Raw genomic sequence first — 19,205 nt, 5'->3', positions numbered from 1 at the left:
GCTTTAAATGCTGTGCATTTCCAGGATCCCAGAGACATCCACTTGCACATACTATCACTAACAGGCTTAGCCAAAGGGACGTGAGCTTGGGATTTTCCAGTCTGCCCCTAGTGCAAATGAGTAGGGAAGACTGCAGTCACAGTCTCCTTATGAGAGAGCTCAGAAGGAGAATCCCTTTTGCTTTAAAACTGGTCATCAGACTGTGTTTCCCCTTGGGGTGCAGATAGCTCTCCACCCAGGCAGCCAGATGGCTGCCCAACCACCTACTCAGCAGATCCCTGACTTACTGGGATCCCCATGAAGTGAGCACACAGAACTGTAATGTATAATAATAGCTATTATCATCCCTTGCCAGGAGCCAGTCAGAGTGTTAAATACTTACATGCATCAGCTCATTTAATCCTCACAGAAACCCTGAAAAGTTCATGCCATCACCTCAATTCAACAGATAAGGAATCTGAAGTCCAGAGGGGTGAAGTAACTTGCCCAAAGTCACACAGGAGTTGGAAGCAGCACAATTAGGATTTAAAAACAGCCCTGTATGACTTCAGAACCTGAGTTACTGACAAATGAGGCATACGGGCTCACGTCCCCACCGTCCTGTCCTTGCCTAAACCTGCACCGCATGGGTGTGCCGGCTTTCTCCCTAGCTGGGTGGAGAGACACGATAGTCCCCGAGGGTGGGGTGAAGGACGCAGCCTACTCACACTTGCATTAGTGTAGCGTCTAGCTAGACCTCGGACAGCTGCACGCTTGGGCTGTGTTTTGGGATTGTGCCCTTGGCTCTCCTCAGGGGACACCATGAGAGGCAGCCTCGTGACACTTGTGTTGGCATCTGCTGAAGGAAAGCTCACAAGGCCAGAGGCCACTGCCTCTTTCTGGGCTCCCAGCACAGCTCCCTGGTGAGATGTTTCCTTAAGAGCCCAGTGCTGGGAAATGCTTTTCATTGCTTCCTTGCGGCAGGTGGTTTGGTTGTAATTTACCACAAACGATAAATAAATCAGCAAGCAAATTAAAATACCTGGCTCATGGACACATGCAGGATGTCGTGTGGGCCTCAGGGATGATTCCTTCCTCACCATAAGCCTTCCCTGTAGGACACACTGGGAACAGAGACTCCCCTGGGCATCCTGACAGCCTCTGGTTGTCCCTTAGCTCCGTTCACAGACGCTCAGCAGGCACCTGAACAGCAAGTCACGCTGTCCTCCCTTGGGGAGGCAGAAAAGAGTCAGTGAGCCCTGAAAGACAGTTCCTTCAAGGTGAAGGTCAAGTCCCCACTTTTCTGAAAAGCTCCATGAGTGGCGTTTGAATCTAAATCTGAACCGTGGCATGAGGAGCTGGGAACAAGGAGGAGGGAGAGAGGGAAGGGAGGATGAGGAAAGAAGAAGAGGAGGAACAAAAAGAGCTGAAAGGGAGATGAGGAGGGGAAGGGACTGCCGAGCCCCTGCCCAGGTCAGAGGCTGCATGGAGGCGCAGACACACGTCGCCTCCTTCAATCCTCACAGTCGGTTAAGGTGTCAGCACGCTAAGCAACTTGCTCAAGGTCATCCAAATGGAGAATACTCGATTCAAATGTGGATTTAGTGCAAAGCATTCCCACTATTTGCCTTAGGAGAGGAGCTAAGGAGAAAGAAAGAGAGAGAAAGGAAAAGCGGAAGAGATGGGAGGAGGGAAGGGAGGTTGCTGGGGAGAAGACAGAAAATGGAGAAGGCGAGAGAGCGAAGAGTAGAGCTGTGTGTGAGTGTGCGTATGCTTAAGAGAGAGAGTCAAATGGAAAGAGAAAGACAAAGAGAAAAGAGAAAAGGAAACCAGGAGAATGAGAGAGAGGGAAGAGGGACGATCTAGGTGGGGAGGAGGGATGCTCACGCAGAGTGAAACCTGGGAGAACTGAAGGGGATGTGCCTCTCCCTCCTCCAGCCCCCCAAAGGTGGCTCGGTCCCCCCAGAGTCGGATCTTGCCCAGACAAAGGATGGGGCTGTTTTCCAGTCCTCTGTGCAAAGGGAGCTTGACTTTCACAGACAGCCATGCACCCTGGGGGCCAGGAGAGGGCACCTCAACCTCAGGCAACTGCAACGAAGCCGCAGCTGGCGTCCCCCAAAGGCAAGCGGCAGAGGGAAGGAGCCAGGAGGGAGAATCCAGACTCTGCTCAGCTTGGTGGGTTACCAGCCCTGTGGCCAGCATCTCTGATGGAGCCAGCTTCCTGTGCTCATCCCTGCGGACACGAGCTGGGCATTGAACTGATTCAGGTCCTCCTTGGCTGCCTCTCTGCCAGCCCAGCACCTCCTCTGGGCCCGGCTCCTGCCCCTACCCTATTCCAGATCTGCTTTCTGTCCTAAAGGGTAACACGCCTCCACCTCCTCCCTGCACCCCCTCCTTCTCTTCACCGAGAATCATCCCTCCTTTGAGTACAAGGTGAAATAGTTTTCACAATCATTTCTTGCCTACTATGCCATTTTATCTGCACAACCATTCACAGGATAAGGCACAATAGGGAGAATGGGAAACTGAGGCACAGAGATGGAGTGTCAATTGTCCCTGATCGCATGAAAAATAAAAATCATTGGGCTTCCTATTTCTTAAATCCATGATGAGAACCTGAGGATCTTAACTCTTTATCGTGGCATGTTTCCTCAATACCACATTAAGAAGGGTTAACACATGCTATCTCTAACCGAGCATCACATACCAAATCTTGGTCACAGAGTAAGCTTTGGTTTCAGATCTTGATCATAGGCTGAGTCCTGAGACTGATCATTAATGACTTTGTCCTCGTAAAAGAAAAGTTTTGAACTACGCACATGAGTACAGATACCTCCATCGGGATATCAGGGTATCCAAATACACTTTTAAGAAGACTGCTATTAGTATTTAAGAATCTGAAGAACTCCTTAAGAATTTTAAGAACCTTCCATGGAAGTTTCCACGAAACTTACAATCCAAACAGATTTCATCTCCTCTGATGGCCCAGGAATTTATTACTTAGATTTCACCCAATTCAGAAGTAGTCTAGTAATGGTAATAATAACAGTGTCATTTATTGAGTGCCTACTATGTTCCAGGTAATCTATTAGGTACACGAGAATTTTTTTTTTAATGTTTCCATCTACTCAAAACAACCCTGTGAGGTAAATATCATCGTAGTCACTGTTACAGATGGGCAAACGGGCTCAGAGAGATTAGGTCACTTGCCCAAGTTCACACAACTGGTAAACAGCAGAACCAAGGTTTGTACCCAGGCCAGCCTGGTTCCAAAGGCCATGGTCGTTTTCATCCTCTTATTTAACAATGGGATCTGTTAGTTACATCTCAGCTATTATCTCCTCAACCATACGGCCACTTTCTTCAAAGGAAGTATCTTTTTGTGGGGCAATCAGAAGATTTAATATCAGAAGACACAAGTCCAAAGTTCTGGGAGGGTATCGTTCCACCGTCTACACACTGTGTCACCTGGACAGGCTTCCTCTGTCTCACTCTGAGTTTCGGTACTCCTAGAGCCTGAGGCTACGACCACTCAGCTCTGTATCCCCAGAAACCAGCATAGGGCCCGATACTCTACAGGTGTTCAACGAGTCAGCCCCACGTTCCAGACCTTCCCTGTCATTATCTTCCCCACAGAGCTCTGGAATGGAGCTGCCTCCCACTACCCTTGTTCTGACCTCTAGGGCCACACAGAACAGATCTGCTCCCTCTGCTTCATGACGGGTCTTTAGACATTTGACCAAAGCAATTATGAGTCCCCACATGTCTTCTTTCCAAAGTCCTGGCTTAGGATGTGCACTCAAGGACAAAACGCACCTCCCTCCTCCGACCCTTGGATTCCTTGTTTATGAAATAGAGATAATAATACTCATCTCTCTAGAGTGTTGTGGGGAGCACACGACATGATGGTTCTGAATGCCTTTATACACTGGTAAGTGCTGTTTATTTCTGGATGGTCCGTCCAGGGCTTGGCATTCAGTAGGGGCTTTGTAAACACTGCAAATATATTTTGCTTTAAACTGAAATCCAAGCATCCCTTCTCCTCTCTCCTCTCCAATGGCTCATGGCAAAATCTGCATGGCTTGGGAGCAGTGGTCCTGACCCCTTCCTCCCTCTAAGTCCCATCTTGCATCCTCCCAGCCACGACTCCCTGCTTCTGTCTCTTGAGACACGTCAATAAGCCAAGCACGGCCACAACCCCAGCTAAAGGCCCTGGTCGCAGACAGAGTTAGCAGCTGCCTCCTTTTATTGGCAGCACATTTATCATCTTGAGGAAAATATTGACGGGTAAGAAATCCCAGACAGGCAGCATGTCTCAGCTGGGCATGCAGCCTGAAGCGAGATTTGAGGTGCTGGTTCCAGGTCTTTCTGGAAGAAAAGGAGCATTGGTGGTCCTGTGGAGAATGGCCCCTTCCCCCCAGGGTCTGACCAAATCCTAAGATTACTGTGCCCAGCACACAGTAGATGTTCAATAAATGTGAGTTAGCCCTGAATTAAATAGACTTTTTGGGTAAGGCCTAGTGGATGGAGGCCTGTTGTCCAAACCCTTCATTTTACAGATGGGATCCTGGGAAGAGTAGCGACTTGCTCAAGATCATACAGCAAGTCCGTGGCAGAGACTAGATTAATAAAGTATGTGGCTCATGAATCTCACCTCAGATGCTGTCCATTATGCAACACTCCACTAGGAGATATCCCCAAACCTCTGGTCAGACAGTATAGTCTGAGAAACTGGATCTTGGTTCCCCAGGGGAATCAGGAAAGAGATCCTCTGACTTACTTTCAGAGCCAATCTCCCAGAGAACACACCCTTTTGAAGATGAAAGATTAAGAAAGGCGGGCAGGTGTCACTTGGCAAGGTGGCACAGCATTTGCTTGTGGTGCCCTTGTCTGCCTCCAGCTGACCCCGTCCAAGCCATCCTCCCCGCTGCTACCACGGTTCTCTCCCTGGAGCGCTGGTGTGGCCGTGGATCTCCAGTCCTTCGCCCATAGCCTTCTCCAGACTCATCACCTCTCACTCCACAACTCGCACCGGGCTCAGACTCCAAAGGAGGGGAGCAGCTCTCTTAATGCTCTGGACTTGGTACATGCCGCTCTCTCCGCCTGCAAGGCCCTATGCTCCCGTCTCATCCTTCTAGACTTTGTTGAGGCAACGGTGCTTCCTTGCTACGCATACTCCCACCCCTGGTGCCCCCAAGGCTGGGTTAGATGCTCCTTTCCATGTCCTCTGCTCCCCTCCGTCACAACTGTCCTGTGGTCGGTCACTCTCCTGCCCATCTCCTCCACCACATCGGGAACTTCTCCAGAGAGGCTACGGCCACTCGGCTCTGCATCCCTAGAAACCAGCACAGGACTTGATGCACAGTAGGTGCTCAAGGAGTCGCCCCAGGTTCCAGACCTTCCCTGTCATTATCTTCCCCACAGAGCTTTGGAATGGAGCTGCCTCCCACCGCCCTTGTTCTGACCTCTAGGGCCACACAGAACAGATCTGCTCCCTCTGCTTCATGACAGGTCTTTAGACATTTGACCAAAGCAATTATGAGCCCCCCCATGTCTTCTTTCCAAGGAAAATATCCCCAATTCCTTTACCAGTTCCTTGTATGCCACAGCTTTGGGGAGAGTGACCAACCATGTTGTTTTGCCCAGAACAGTTCTGGTTTTAGCACTTAAAGTCCCCTGTCCCAGGAAAGCCCTCAATCCCAGGCAAACTGGTACAGTTAGTAAACCCAGCTTTGTGTTCCCTTTTCTACCCAATGCCTCAGGGCCCATGCACCATTTGATCAACATCTGACATGGAGTGAGGGGCAGAAATGAACACAGAGCTCCAGGAGTCTATGACACAGCAGGGTAAAGGAAGGCCAGCACCTCCTTGCTCCCTGAATCTGCTTCTGTTAATACAGCTAGAGTCAGCCTAATTTTTGGCAGGAGGATAGTGTGAGTGTGGTGGATGTGGGAATTGACACATTGCCTTTTTGATCAATATCAACCCTAATAGTGTCAATTAAGATGTCTAAACCCATTTTACTACACGGGAAATTCCATTCCCCCAAATCACTGCTTCCAAAGCTGCTTTTGTTTAATTTTTTTTACTCTAAAGGCAGAAACTTTTCAACACCTTTGTTCTAAATGTTGTCAAGCTCCCCCTCCCTCAAGTGTTCCAGGAATTCATCCATTCAACAACTATTTATTAAATACCTACAGTGTAGCAGACGGTCCCTGTCATTGTCCTTTGAGCTGGTCAAAGTTAGGCCCAAATGTGTGATTGGTTGGAACTGATCTTGGGTAAAGTCCTTACGCTTTTGAGGCTCTCCCCACATTTGTATAACAAGAAGGTGGGAACACAAGTACTGTGTGTGTAAGTTGCCAATGAACATGAATATAGACAAACAGGTTCAAGTTACTTAGGAACCAGCCAAGATTTCTTCTGACCATCAGCTAACAGCCATAATCCTGAAACAATACTCCTTATCATCAACTTGGTTTCCATGGAGCCTTGCGGTGCTGCTGGTGAAGGCTGACAGTTATCACTATAAAGTAACTTTACAACTTTGTAATTTGTAGCTCTCTGCTGACAGTAATATTAACAGCATTTTGAATTATGGCTATAAACTTGACAACAGCAGATAAAATCCTTAGAAACCTCATTTTAGGGGATGAGGGAGGCTGGGGAAAGGTAATGACTTTTTGGTTTTCCAGCCCTGGGCAGGACACAGTCAGAAATCAGAGGCATACTCTGATCTGGAGGTGGGAGGCAGTTAGTCCAAGGCAGAGTTCCCGAAGGGCAGGGCAGCTCCACCGGGCACTGCAGAGAGATGGTCTGGGTGGCATGTGGCAGAGCTGCATCTGGGCTATCGGGGATTGCAGATAGTGGGGGGTCAAAGTGGAGGGCAGGGGTCACACAGAGGGTTTACAGGTCTAGAGAACTAGTGAGAGCTGGCTCGTGGGTCCCAACCTCTGTGGGGTTCAGAAAAAGGCTCTTGTCCTACAGGAAATAGAAGGGAACTGGGCTGACTGCAGAGCAGGGAGGAAGGTGAGACACCAGCCGAGCAGGCAGAGTGGAGAGAGCACACGCTTAGAGCTGGACCAATCTGGACTTAAATTCCCACTCTACCACCCGTAGCTGTGCAGCCCTGGGATGTTATTTGATTTTTCTGGGCTTCAGTTTCAATGTGAAATGGAGGTATTATTTCAAAGGCCCAAATCAAATGATTATCTGTCTATCTATCTGGAAATAAATTTAAAGACCACATTCTTTCATCTTCTAATCTAAAGATAGGAAAATTAGGACCCAGGGTAGGGAATAGACCTCCTCCAACATATGCGGCAAGTCACAGGCAAAGCCAACGCTCCGGTGCAGGGATCCTGACCCTCTTCATGAAGCACGTTCTCAGTACTATTATTTTTACCATGGCTACTACTGTTACTAGTCATCCACTCAGCCAGCCAGTCGGTCAGAAGGATTCATATTTAAAGATCAAACTCTAGTCTGTGTCTTCAGGGAGGAGGGGAAAAATATCAACAGACTTCAGTACAGCTTAGACTTCTGTTCCCAAAACCCTCTGACTGAAGTTTTTTTTGCTTACGAGTCTTAACAAAGCTTTTACCCTGGGCGTGACAAACAAGAACTAGGAGGTATCTAGGTATCTTTAGATGACAACAGGTCAGACCAGACTGCTTCCTACTCTTCCGTCCTCCACCTAAAATGTGAAGCTTCCCCTGCAAGAACAAAAGTCCACATGGCACCCACACCCACCCACACACACACACATTTCTCTGAACGGCACAGATCAGATAACTCATTGTCCTGTTTGTGAGCCAAGTGCACTAGCAGATGCTGGGTGAAGCCTGCTTCCACTTCACTCATTTGTTCATCTCCCTTCACCGAGGATTTAACCTAGTATCAGGCTTTGGCCAGAGAGGTGAAGTGATTTAACCAAGGTCACACAGCTTTATGAGGGGGTGAGGGGCAAAAGGCCATACTGGAACTGGGATCCTGACTCTCAGTCCAGCATTCTTTTCACCAACCCATCAAGTAGAAGCCTCCCTTTACTGTGCACACCAAGAAAATCATTTCCTTCATTGTGACTTTGTAGTACCTTGTGGAAAGATCAATTTTGAGACTGTCTAAAGCCCAAGCCTCTCTCTACAACTTCAAGCCCACAGAGCTATCTGCCAACCAAAATTCTCCATTGGATGTCATATAAACCCCTTATACTCAACACATTACAAATAAAGCTCAAAATATCCCCTTCCCCAACCCCTTTCTCCAACAGTCTGTATCTAAGTGATTGGCCCTACCATCTACCAAGCTGTTCAAATCAAGAACATGGGCATCTTCCTTGACTCTTTCCTCTACCCATATCCAAACATTCAGCAAGAATGCTCAATCTTGTTAGACATTGGAACATATGGTCAGAATGGAACTGTTTAGTTATGGCTTCAGCTTGGATCCCAAGACTACAGACACCACATTTCAAAGTTAGATATGAAACCGCCATGCAAGACTTTCAAAAGAAAACCAGAAAAGCAGTTTTGCAACCTTTTGCTCACCTTGAGACAAGAGAGCCAGTGGAGGGGTGCAGTGCCCCTAACAAGGGTGACTGCCAGATCACCAGGGACTGAGGAAGGAACCACAAGCAACTGACCTGAGCATCCGCCCACATCAACAGATCTCCAGCACCAGGGCGGGTGTGTCTGGAGAGGCTTGTGAGGAGTCGCCCATGCCACCTCCTGAGAGAACTCGTCACCTAAGACCTTTCCTGCCCCTTTCCTGCCCCCCCCATCCTGCTCAACCTTGGAGGGGTGAACAGCTACTATTAGCCAGATGGGGAGTGGGGGAAGCTAAAAGCCCAGTCAGGGAAACAGAAGAAGTCAGCCAGACCCTTAACCCCCTTGGTCACATGAGTAGACTATTTGAGATAGGTTTGAGCCAGAGGATGAGCAAGGTTTTTGTTTTAAAGAGGTTTGATGTTTTTGATTGGACCAGACATAGTCATTGCTGAACTGAGACTGTTTTGTGACAAGAATTAATTAGAGAACCTTCAATTTCCTGAGAGTGACTGGAGATTCATGCCAGAGGTTTTATATCTCTAGATCTATAATCTCTATCTATCTATAAAGCCAATGGGAGACAAAAAATAAAGTTGTTTCCTAATTGTACCTTGTGAGTACTGCCTGTTCAATGTACCTGTTACATATTTCACAAATATTTCTCCTTCTCTTCATGGTCTGGCTTTGCCTATATTTATTAATCACCTGCTGCCTCTGGCCCAGCCCCAGCTACCCTCCAATACTTTGGACGTAGCATCCTCTCTCCGGCATCTGGGCTCTCCCCTGTGCTTCTCCCTCTGCCAGGAAGGCTGCTCCACCCCTTATTTTCCTGCCTGCATTCAGTTCACCCTGGAGGTCTGAGCCCTGGTTTCTCTTCCTCTGCGAAGCCTTCCTTCCTACTCCCTCCACACCATCCCAGCTGGGTTAGGTGACCCCACTGTTTCCCCAGCCAGCGGAGCTCCCCTCTGCCAGAGGATTTGTCCCTCTGTGATGCTGTTGTCTCTTTACTTTCCTCCCTTCCCTCAAAACTGTCTTCATCTTGAAAGCAGGGACCATGCTTTGTTCATCTCTTTGTAGTATCTAATGAGTTTTGTTGGATGAAATGATATCTTCAATGTCTGATATATGTTTCAGAGGACCCAGTGCAAGGCATATAGTGGGCTCTGAACTGAGACTGATCCAATTAATGGAATTTGAAATCTCAGCATCTTCTCTTGGCCACGCCAGCCATACCCTTTCCCCAGAGCCAGCATTTTCTGATTTCAGTGTATCCGTAGGTATAAGCCTGGGTGGAAACCAGTCTGCTCAGGACCTGAGGTTTCTGTTCCCAGTGTTTTTCTCATCCATTATGTCAAAGAGCTATTTCCTCTTGGCTTGTAACCAGACCATAAACAAAGGCCAGAGAAGCTCTGGGTTACTTTATGATTCCAGTTTAGCCTTTCTCTCTCTCTTTTTAAAATCATTTGAACGGAGCATATTTATTACTTGGCAGGCCAGTAAAATGTAACTAGGGTTTGCTGAAAAATGGTCCAAAATTCTCAGGAATTTATCCTTTCACAACAACAACAAAAAAAACCAACAAATGACAGGAAGAAAAGGCAAGGGAACTAATATTTAATGGCACCGAGATACGCCCAGTGATTCATCTGCATTTTCCCATGTAACCCATGTAACCTGTGAAGTAAATAATCATTATCTGTACTTTACAGATGAAGAAACTGAGGGTCAGAGTGGTTAAATACTGGATTAGAGCCCTGAGGGAGAATGATGCAAAGCAGAACTCACACCCAAGATTCTGACATCACAGCTGTATTCTTGCTGCAGCATGGACAGTCAAGAGCCCCAGAGGCCACTAGCCAGGACAGATGTCTCTCAGGAGGCCTTCCCTTTAGGTTCTGTTGAAAGCTATGAGCCTTCCTCCCCAAAAAGAACTCTGCATCTTAATCACAGCTTTGCATAAATTTTAGATGATTCATGGGGTTTTCTTGAAGCCCATCCATGGGCCCCTCAATTAAGAACTCCTAAACTAAAAGAATGAAAATAGTTATTGGCTTGGCCTGATCAGCTGTCCAGGACACTTTTTTATTGATTTTCCCTATTAGATTAGAAAACTCTTATGTTCATGGAATCACCGAATTTTAAAACTCACTAAATAACAGAATTATCAATTCTTGACATCATAAATTCATCTAAGCATGGCATTATATAACTTAGAGTTTTAGAATCGGAATAATCTTAGAATGTCAGAGCTGGAAGGGATCAGAGTAGTGATCAAGTCTACACATAATTTTACTCCACAAAAATTCTGACAGGTAGGAAGTATTAGACATGGAGGATAAGAGAGGGGACAAGGCTTGCTTGAGGCCACCCAGTAATAGTGTGGAGTCAGAATTCAAACCCTAGCTGCTGGCTTCAAAGCTAGATCATCAGGTTGAAGACTCAACCAACAGAAGGAAAGTGATATATTTTGCATGAGGCTGAGAAAAGTCGGGACAAGAACGTTTGTTGCGTACCTGCTAGAGGTTAGGCAGTACATAGTGCCGCAGATATAGTGCTTCATTTTCACCCTCCCAATAACTCTGCAAAGTGGGTATCATTTTTATTTTCAAATGGGGAAACAGGCTCAGAGTGGTGAGATAACCAGCTCAAAGTCACACAGCTAGGTAAGCATCGGTGGCTATGCCCATTGCTTTATTTCCCTGATGTAATAGGGATGGGAAGTCAGAGAGCAAAACCCTGGCCATGTTTAGCTGGTGCTTTTTCAGGGAGAAACATTGAACTATCAGACATATATGCTCCAGTCTGTGGGGAGTGGACACTATTGTGGGCCTGGGTGAAATGTCCCTTGAGATTCCCTACCTCCCCCAGCCCTTCCTGATCTTCCACTTATCCAGCATCCTCTGGCTAACTACCTGGACTCTGTGTGTCCTGATACTGGGAAGGGGGTACCCTGGATGACAAACATGAGAAACCCCATCATGGAAACTGGAAACCCCCCATTGTGTGAACTGGTTGGTGTTCTGTGGTCAAGGCAAGGCCCTCAACAGTGGTGACCCCACCAATGCCCTTTGCCCCATGAACTCTACCAATGCAGCCACTGGCCACTTGCTCTAATAGCCCTATCTACATTCTTTTTTTTTTTTTTGAGACATTTTGCCCGGGCTAGAGTGAGTGCCGTGGCGTCAGCCTAGCTCACAGCAACCTCAAACTCCTGGGCTCAAGTGATCCTCCTACCTCAGCCTCCCCGGTAGCTGGGACTACAGGCATGTGCCACCATGCTCGGCTAATTTTTCTATATATTTTTAGTTGTCCAATTAATTTCTTTCTATTTTTAGTAGAGATGGGGTCTTGCTCTTGCTCAGGCTGGTTTTGAACTCCTGAGCTCAAACAATCCGCCCGCCTCGGCCTCCCAGAGAGCTAGGATTACAGGCGTGAGCCACTGTGCCCGGCCCCTATCTACATTCTTTAACAAAATGCAGGTCCTCATCCACACTCACATAAGCCTCTTCAATGTTTTAATTTAGAGTCACTTAATATTTAGTTCATAGTGCACACTCATGTAAGTTATTTCCTTTAACCTCATCGCAGCTCAGTGATGGGCCTCAGGTTAGGAAACTGAGGCCCAGTGAGGTTGTACAACTTGCCCAAGGTGGAACATCTAGTAAGTGGTGGAGCCAGGATTCAAACCCAGATACATCTGAATCTAAAGTCTATTCTCTTTGCATAACATCGTACTTTTCATATTTCCTATTTAAGTCCAATATCAGAGGTCAGACAAGTGTGAAGATCCTTGGTCCCTTTATAATGGTGAGGACGCTTACCTCAGAGAGGTTAGAGGACTTGCTGGAGGGTGCTCTCTGGGATGATGTTGATGCTGTCATCAGAATCCAGGTCTCCTGACTTCCAAACTAGAGGACACTTTCTCCCAGACCATAGTGCCATTCCCATCAGACCATGTAATTTCTTTTTCTGATTAGGACATGGAGCCAGCAGCCAAAAACGATCACAGTCTGTCTGCCTGAAGTCTCCCTCTGTTATGAGAGGAGAGTTTTAAAAGCAATATATTTCAAACAGGACCCAGGTTAAAACCCTTGCTTGTGTTGAATTGGTCTGTGCTTCCCTGGTGTGACTCCAGTATCTTCTTCTCATCCTCCGGGTGACAGAACAAGGCAGGGCGGTTCCACCAGCATCATGGCTGCTAAGCTTGTGCACAGCCCCTCTGTTCACCCTTAACTCCTTCCAATCACCAGCTCCTGTTCCCCACTGCCCTCCCCATCCAGTCAATTACCAAGTCGTCCCAGTCCATATTCTAAATATTCCATGGCCGCCACCCTAGTCTAGGCCTGGATTATCTCCCACCTGGATTGTCATTACAGCCACCTAACGGATGTCCCTGCTACAGTCTTGGCCCCCTCCAAGCTATCCTTTCTGCTGCAGCCAGAGTGGCTTTCTACCCCATTAAAGACCCTTCTATTGCTCTTCATTACCTTCATATTTAAGTTCAAACCCTTCACAGCCTGCCATTTCAAACTGATCTCGTGGCCGGGTGCAGTGGCTCATGCACTCTGGGAGGCCGAGGTGGGAGGATCGCTCGAGGTCACGAGTTCGAGACCAGCCTGAACAAGAGTGAGACCCCGTCTCTACTAAAAATAGAAAGAAATTATCTGGACAACTACAAATATATGTAGAAAAAATTAGCCGGGCATGGTGGCGCATGCCTGTATTGCCAGCTACTTCGGAGGCTGAAACAGAAGGATTGCTTGAGCCTAGGAGTTTGAGGTTGCGTGAGCTAGGCTGATGCCACAGCACTCTAGCCCAGACAACAGAGTGAGACTGTGTCTCAAAAAAAAAAAAAAAAAAACTGGACTCGTGCAGTCCTTCAGCCACATTGGGCCACTTATAGCTCCTACCACACACCTTCCTTCCTCCCCTCTCTGTCTACTATGTCCTCCCTCCAACAACATACCCTAACCCAATTTGACTAACTTATACTCAATCTTAAAAACTCAGCTTAGATGGCTCTTACACTGGGAAGCCTTCCCTGACTCCCAGGGCTGTGCGTGAGTTCCCCCCTACCCCCATGTGAAGACAGTTTTGTCTTTAATGTGTTCACTGCTACATTCCCTGTGCCTAGAACTTTACCTGGCCCATGGCAGGCACTCAATAAATTTGTTAAATGAAAGCATCCCATAGCCTACTGGAATTCCTCCACCATAGAACTTATCATATGTATTACATCTTACATCATATATATTACATATATTATATCTTTCCTTTTCTGTCCCTCCAAGTGGACTGAAAACTCTGCAAGTCCAGAACCGTGACTTATTGTTCAATATCTTACCCTTGTAGCCTTATGTGATTCCTGACACACACAAATGGTGTGTTTACTTTTGATGAGTGAGGATTAGGTGTTGAGGGGTGGAAACCCTGGGCCTGGGCTGAGGGAGGGGCATTCTACTAACAAACAGATTTACTCCCAACACAAAAGCAGGTGAGAGATATAAGAAAGGGTAGGAGAACCCATCAAATTGGATGTATAAAACAATAACAAACTAAGTACAGGTCTCCTCTGGAAGGCCCCACATCTCAATGTGAATAAGGGTTGCAGAATCCCCTTTGGTGCTCAAGCTCAAACTCTTCTTCCAGGAAACCGCTTCTACCCGCTTTGCCACAATAGCGTGGAAGAGCAAGGTGGGTACGGTGTGGGATGAGACCTGTGCATGTGTTACGGGAGATAGCTCATCCTGGAGAAGTCATAGGCCACACATCAGCGAATGTGTACGTATGTGGGGGATGGGCAGTGGAGAGGGGTAGTGTGGAACATAACATGGCCAGGACTTTGGAAACCATGGACTCTCTGCCTCAGAGGAGAGCCTGCTCCCTTGGCCTTGCTGAGCCAGCTGGGTATTAAAGCAGACTTCAAGATGATCGTCTCAGTCTTGGTGACTGCAAGGGGGGACTCTCAGCTATTACTATAATCTCTCTGGTGTCCAACAGGGTCTGGACACTGCTCTAACACCTGGCTTCCCCCTGCAAGCCCCTCTCTCTGGGACCATCGCCTACCTTCCATGTGTCCAGCAAGGTAACTGGACCCCCCAGAGCCACTAAGCTGCCACTGGCAGGGTGGACGGGTTCTAAGTTATGCCACTACCAGGAAAGCTGCTCTCCTGCACAGAGCATGGCGGGAGCTTCGTAAACACTCACCAAGGGTTGAAGGAAGACTAAAAAGAGCACTGCTCCTACGGAGGGGGGAGTTGCATAAATACAGAGTTCATTTCACCTGAGGTTCCTTTCTCCTCCTTCAACTGTAACTCTTTCTCTGAGAAAACTGTTTTCTCTGAGAAAACTGTTAGGAAAGGAGAAATGGATCAATCCAAAAACAAAAGAATAAAGGAAAGTAGAATCTGCCAGTGTGTTACAGCCCTGTTGCAGTGACCTTGAAATGGAAATCAGTACTCGGGAAACTAGAATTACTATTAACAAATAATTCCTGAAAAACCAAGCAAGTTGGAAAGTAACCTCTAATCTCATCATAGCAAGCCTGGGAGTTTTCAGAGAAATTTTATGAGGAAACTATGAGGAAAAGCAATTTGTCAAAGGAAATACAAAAGCAGAGAGAAAGACACACAGAGGATGACGGGGAGAGACAAGGAAGATGGGGGGAGGCAGAGGGAGAGAGGAAAGGAGGACAGGAAGAGGAGAAGAGACAGAATGCAGGAGAGGAGGGAGTTACAGAAGGAGACGAGACAAGGGCGAGAAAAACCAAGTAGAAGGAAAAACCATGAGTAGAGAGGAGGGAGAATGAGAGAGGGAGAGCACAGGAAGACAGAAGATGAAAAGAGAAAATAGAGTCTCATATGTTGAGGGCTAGGAGGAGGAGACAAGATTGTTAAGCTCTTCCTCAGCCACCCTGGGGACACATATCCCTCAGGAGGTAGAGGACTCACTGGCTCGTGAGAGAGGAGGGGAGAGAGAGGCGGGAGCAGCTGAGATATAGGCAGACGGGGGTCCATGGGGCAGGCAGAGGCAGCTGGGGAATCCATATGAAGGGCGGGGGCAACTGGACAGTCCAAAGATGCCTCCAGCAGAACCAGCTACCTCCATCCTCACCCCAGAGTCTCAGCCCTTACCTGAGCTGGGGACCTAATCCCTGACCCGCCAAACTTGCATACTCTCGGCTGCAGGAGGGCTGGCTCCGGTCGGGCGGGCACCTGCCAAGGATACAGGCTTCTTCAGTGTAGGGCACGGCAGCCGTGGTGCCGCCGATGATGTAGCTGTAGAAGGAGACCTCCAGCGTGTAGCAATAGGAAGTGTGGTCCAAGAGCCCGCCGAGGAAGCGACGGCCAGTTCCCGCTTTCACGGCATCCCGGTTAAAGGATGTGCTGGACTGTGAAAGACAAAGTAGGGGGAGAGAATCAGGGCCGGGCACCTGCTGGCTGTTGATCTTGAGCGAATCTTACAACACCTCTGGTCGCAGCTACCTTACCTGAAAAGTGGGAATATTAGCCCCCCATCACATGATGACTATGAGGACTGATTAAATAAACAAACATAATGAAATGAAAGCATCCAGCAGAGCTGTTGAGGCACAGGAACTGGCACTCGACACATATTTGCGGAATTTGAGTGTGGATGGGTGGAGCAGGGAAGAACACGCAGAGAACAAGAAGCAACTATATTATGACGATAATCAGAACTAAAATTTGGGCAGTGCTTTCAACTTTATAATACCGTTCCCCATGTAGTATCTCATTCAAGCTTCAAAATAAGTGCCCTTAAAGTAGGTGTTAACATTTCACTTATAGATGAGGAAACTGAGGCGCACAGAAGTGAAGCAAGTGATACAGCACAAACTTGACCCAGTGCTAAGTGACTCCAGACACCCCAGTGTCCCCCTCCACTGGGTGACTCCAGACACCCCAGTGTCCCCCTCCACTGGGGATACATGAGCTCACGTGCAGCATCACCAGAGAACAGGAATCATGACTGCTTCCTCACTAAGATGCCGACAGCACCCATCACACAGGATAAAGAGAGAAGAGCAAGCCCGTCTGAGTCCCAGTCCTTCGTTCAGAAACCTGCCGACCGTGTGACATTAGGCAAGTTGCCTTATTTGTCTTAGCCTCAGTGTCCTCATCCGTACAGTGGAGGTGATAATAACATCTCTTGCACAGAGTTGTGAGGGTCAGTTCACTTGAGGTTAGAAAGGCATTCTATGCCAACCCATGGAAATTTAAGTAAATGAACAGACTGGTTTTAATAAGAGAATGTGTGTCTTCTTCAGCAGGAGGTAAGAGAATAAGGGAAAGAAAACAGTAATACAAGAAAGATCTACAGAAAGACAGTGAAAGAAACAGTGTCTGTATGTGTATGTGTATGTGTGTGTGTGTGTGTATGTGTGTGTATTTTGAGGTAAAGAAAAAGATCAGAAAATCATAGAAGGCCAGATCTGAAAGGACCTTTGAAATCCATGTAGTGGGATCCAACTCTCGGGTTTTAGAGTTGGGCACTGAGGATCAGAGAAGAGAAGAGACAGCCATTGGATTAGGACAGAGGACTTTGACTCCAGACCTGAGCTCTTACGGAGGCTGAAATGCAGGGACATCATCAGGTAAGCCCAGACATAAGGCTCCCAGACTGTGTCCCTTCTGAGGTCCCTGGAAACCTCACCCCAGTAAGGGTCTCTGAGGCCTATGACCCAGCCTTCCAGGGAACCTGGATTCTGGAAGCCACAGTCTGCTCTGAAATTGCAGTGGTTTCTGAAAGACAGGGCTGGTCATTCTATCGAGAGTCTTACAGAAGCAAGCATGGCTGTTTCTGTCCCATGGCTGCAAATGGGAAGCTACCTGCGTGGAGTCTACACTGAATGCCGGGTGACTTTGCATTAGATGCTCAGCTTTCCTGGGGCCACTCTTTACTCTTGGGTGCAAAGAGGGGACTGGGCTAAATTATCTCCCAGTTCCTTTCCTGGTCGACATTTATAGGTTCTGGGATTCAAAGTGCATCTTACCACATGGAGAAATTCATCATCTCCACTAATGTGCAGGCCTGAAGCAACGGGCAGGTGAGTTTTCAGCTCACCAGCTTCAAAAATTGCTGTGACCTTTGTGGGCCTCTCCCCCTCTGGCCACATGGAAATAACAGGCCCCAGAGATTTAGTATCAAAACAAAGGAAAGTGTGCAAAAAACTCTCTCGCCTGTCCCCACACCACACGCCAATCCCCTCCCTATCTTCTCTCCCTACCCTTTTCCAACACTGCTTTTGCTACCCCACCCCACAGCCTGTCCAGTCCTCCTCAGTATGTGAGGCGAGTCGTAAGAACAACAGTCTCTGGAGTTTGTTGAAGCCTTTACTGCTTGCAAAGTATTTCATATCTGTAACTGCATTTGTCCCCCCAGGAAGCTATGATGCAGGCAGGGTGGAGAATGGTCACCCACCAATTACAAAGAAATCGAGGCTGAGGAGTCATGGAGGAAGAGAATGGTGAGTGCATGACCCCCATCAGCAGATGTGTTGTGTTCATACTTAAAAAAACCCCGGGTTGGGTCTGGCTTGTGGTAGGTGTTCTGTGAGCTTCTTCCTCTTGCTAATGCTGGAGTCAGAATGACTGAACAAATGCCAGCCCCTCTCCCTCCCTGACTGGTGATGAGCTGCTCGAGGGCATGGGCACAGCTTGTTTGCCTCTATCTTTATCACCTACGCAAGACCTGGTACAGATGAGGTGTTCCCGTGAAAGGAGTGAGAGGAAGACAGGGAGGTGGGGAGAGGAAGAGGAGGGCGGGGTGTGGGGGCTGCGGCTGGCTGAGAGAGAGTGCCTGACTTACGTAGGAGAAGTCCTCTGCGTTGTGGCAGAGGAGCTTGGGGAAGATGGCCTGCCTCTGGAACCGTTCCTCATCCTCAAAGATGTTGCCGTACATGAAGCCATTCATCATGGTGGAGTGGGCGTGGATGTCAATATAGAACTCCAGGCTAGTTTTCTGTTGAGAGAAAGGATAACAAATGAGAAGTCTGGGCCACAGAGCTCGCCTTAAAGGGACCAGACACTACACCTACACACACACACACACACACACACACACACACACACACACACCACATTTTATTTCAAGCTGGCCGCATGCGTCAGCTGATTTAGCAGCCATTTGCAATGGGATGCGAGGGGTTCAGAGGGTGAGGGTGAGGATGAAATTCTCCTCACCTTTAACATTGTCTGCCCTCAGGGTCTGAAAGCACTACCATTAGCATCCCTCCTTAGAGGTCTTCTGAAGAAGTGAGGTTTTTGCTGGGTTAAGGCATGACGTTACTTGCTCAGAACAGTTAACACATTCATGACTAGACATGAGTGGAATTTATTTCTCTGACTAATGAGAAGTACCTTCCAGGTACCATAATTGTATTTACTACCTGCTTGTAGTTTTGCCCCAACTTGGCCATTTCTAGCTGGGGATCTGGGTATAAATCGTGTCTCCACTTTGAGACTTGGCTTTCTTTTTTTTTTGTTTTTGAGACCGAGTCTTGCTCTGTTGCCAGGGTTAGAGTGCCTTGATGTCAGCCTAGCTCACAGCAACCTCAAACTCCTGGGCTCAAGCGATCCTCTTGCCTCAGCCTCCAGATTAGCTGGGACTACAGGCATACATCAACACACCAAGCTAATTTTTTCTATTTTCAGTAG

The 19,205-nt window shown here is 47.8% G+C and overlaps 1 protein-coding gene across 1 annotated transcript in view; it reads right to left on the bottom strand.

The window, feature by feature from the left end:
• The window catches only part of AGBL4 (ATP/GTP binding protein-like 4), a 1,510,571-nt gene that overhangs the window by 37,328 nt on the left and 1,454,038 nt on the right, over positions 1-19,205 (bottom strand). Inside the window, exons 10-11 of the mRNA XM_012639488.1 lie at positions 18,358-18,510; positions 15,757-15,919 (exon numbers count right to left, since the gene is read on the bottom strand). Of these exons, the coding sequence (XP_012494942.1) occupies positions 15,757-15,919; positions 18,358-18,510 (316 nt within the window). The remainder of the gene's footprint in view (positions 1-15,756; positions 15,920-18,357; positions 18,511-19,205) is intronic.

Source organism: Propithecus coquereli, unplaced genomic scaffold (genome assembly GCF_000956105.1).
Source record: "Propithecus coquereli isolate 6110/MARCELLA unplaced genomic scaffold, Pcoq_1.0 Scaffold14, whole genome shotgun sequence".
NCBI classification, from domain to species: domain Eukaryota; kingdom Metazoa; phylum Chordata; class Mammalia; order Primates; family Indriidae; genus Propithecus; species Propithecus coquereli.
This window is presented reverse-complemented; position numbering and strand designations above follow the sequence as displayed.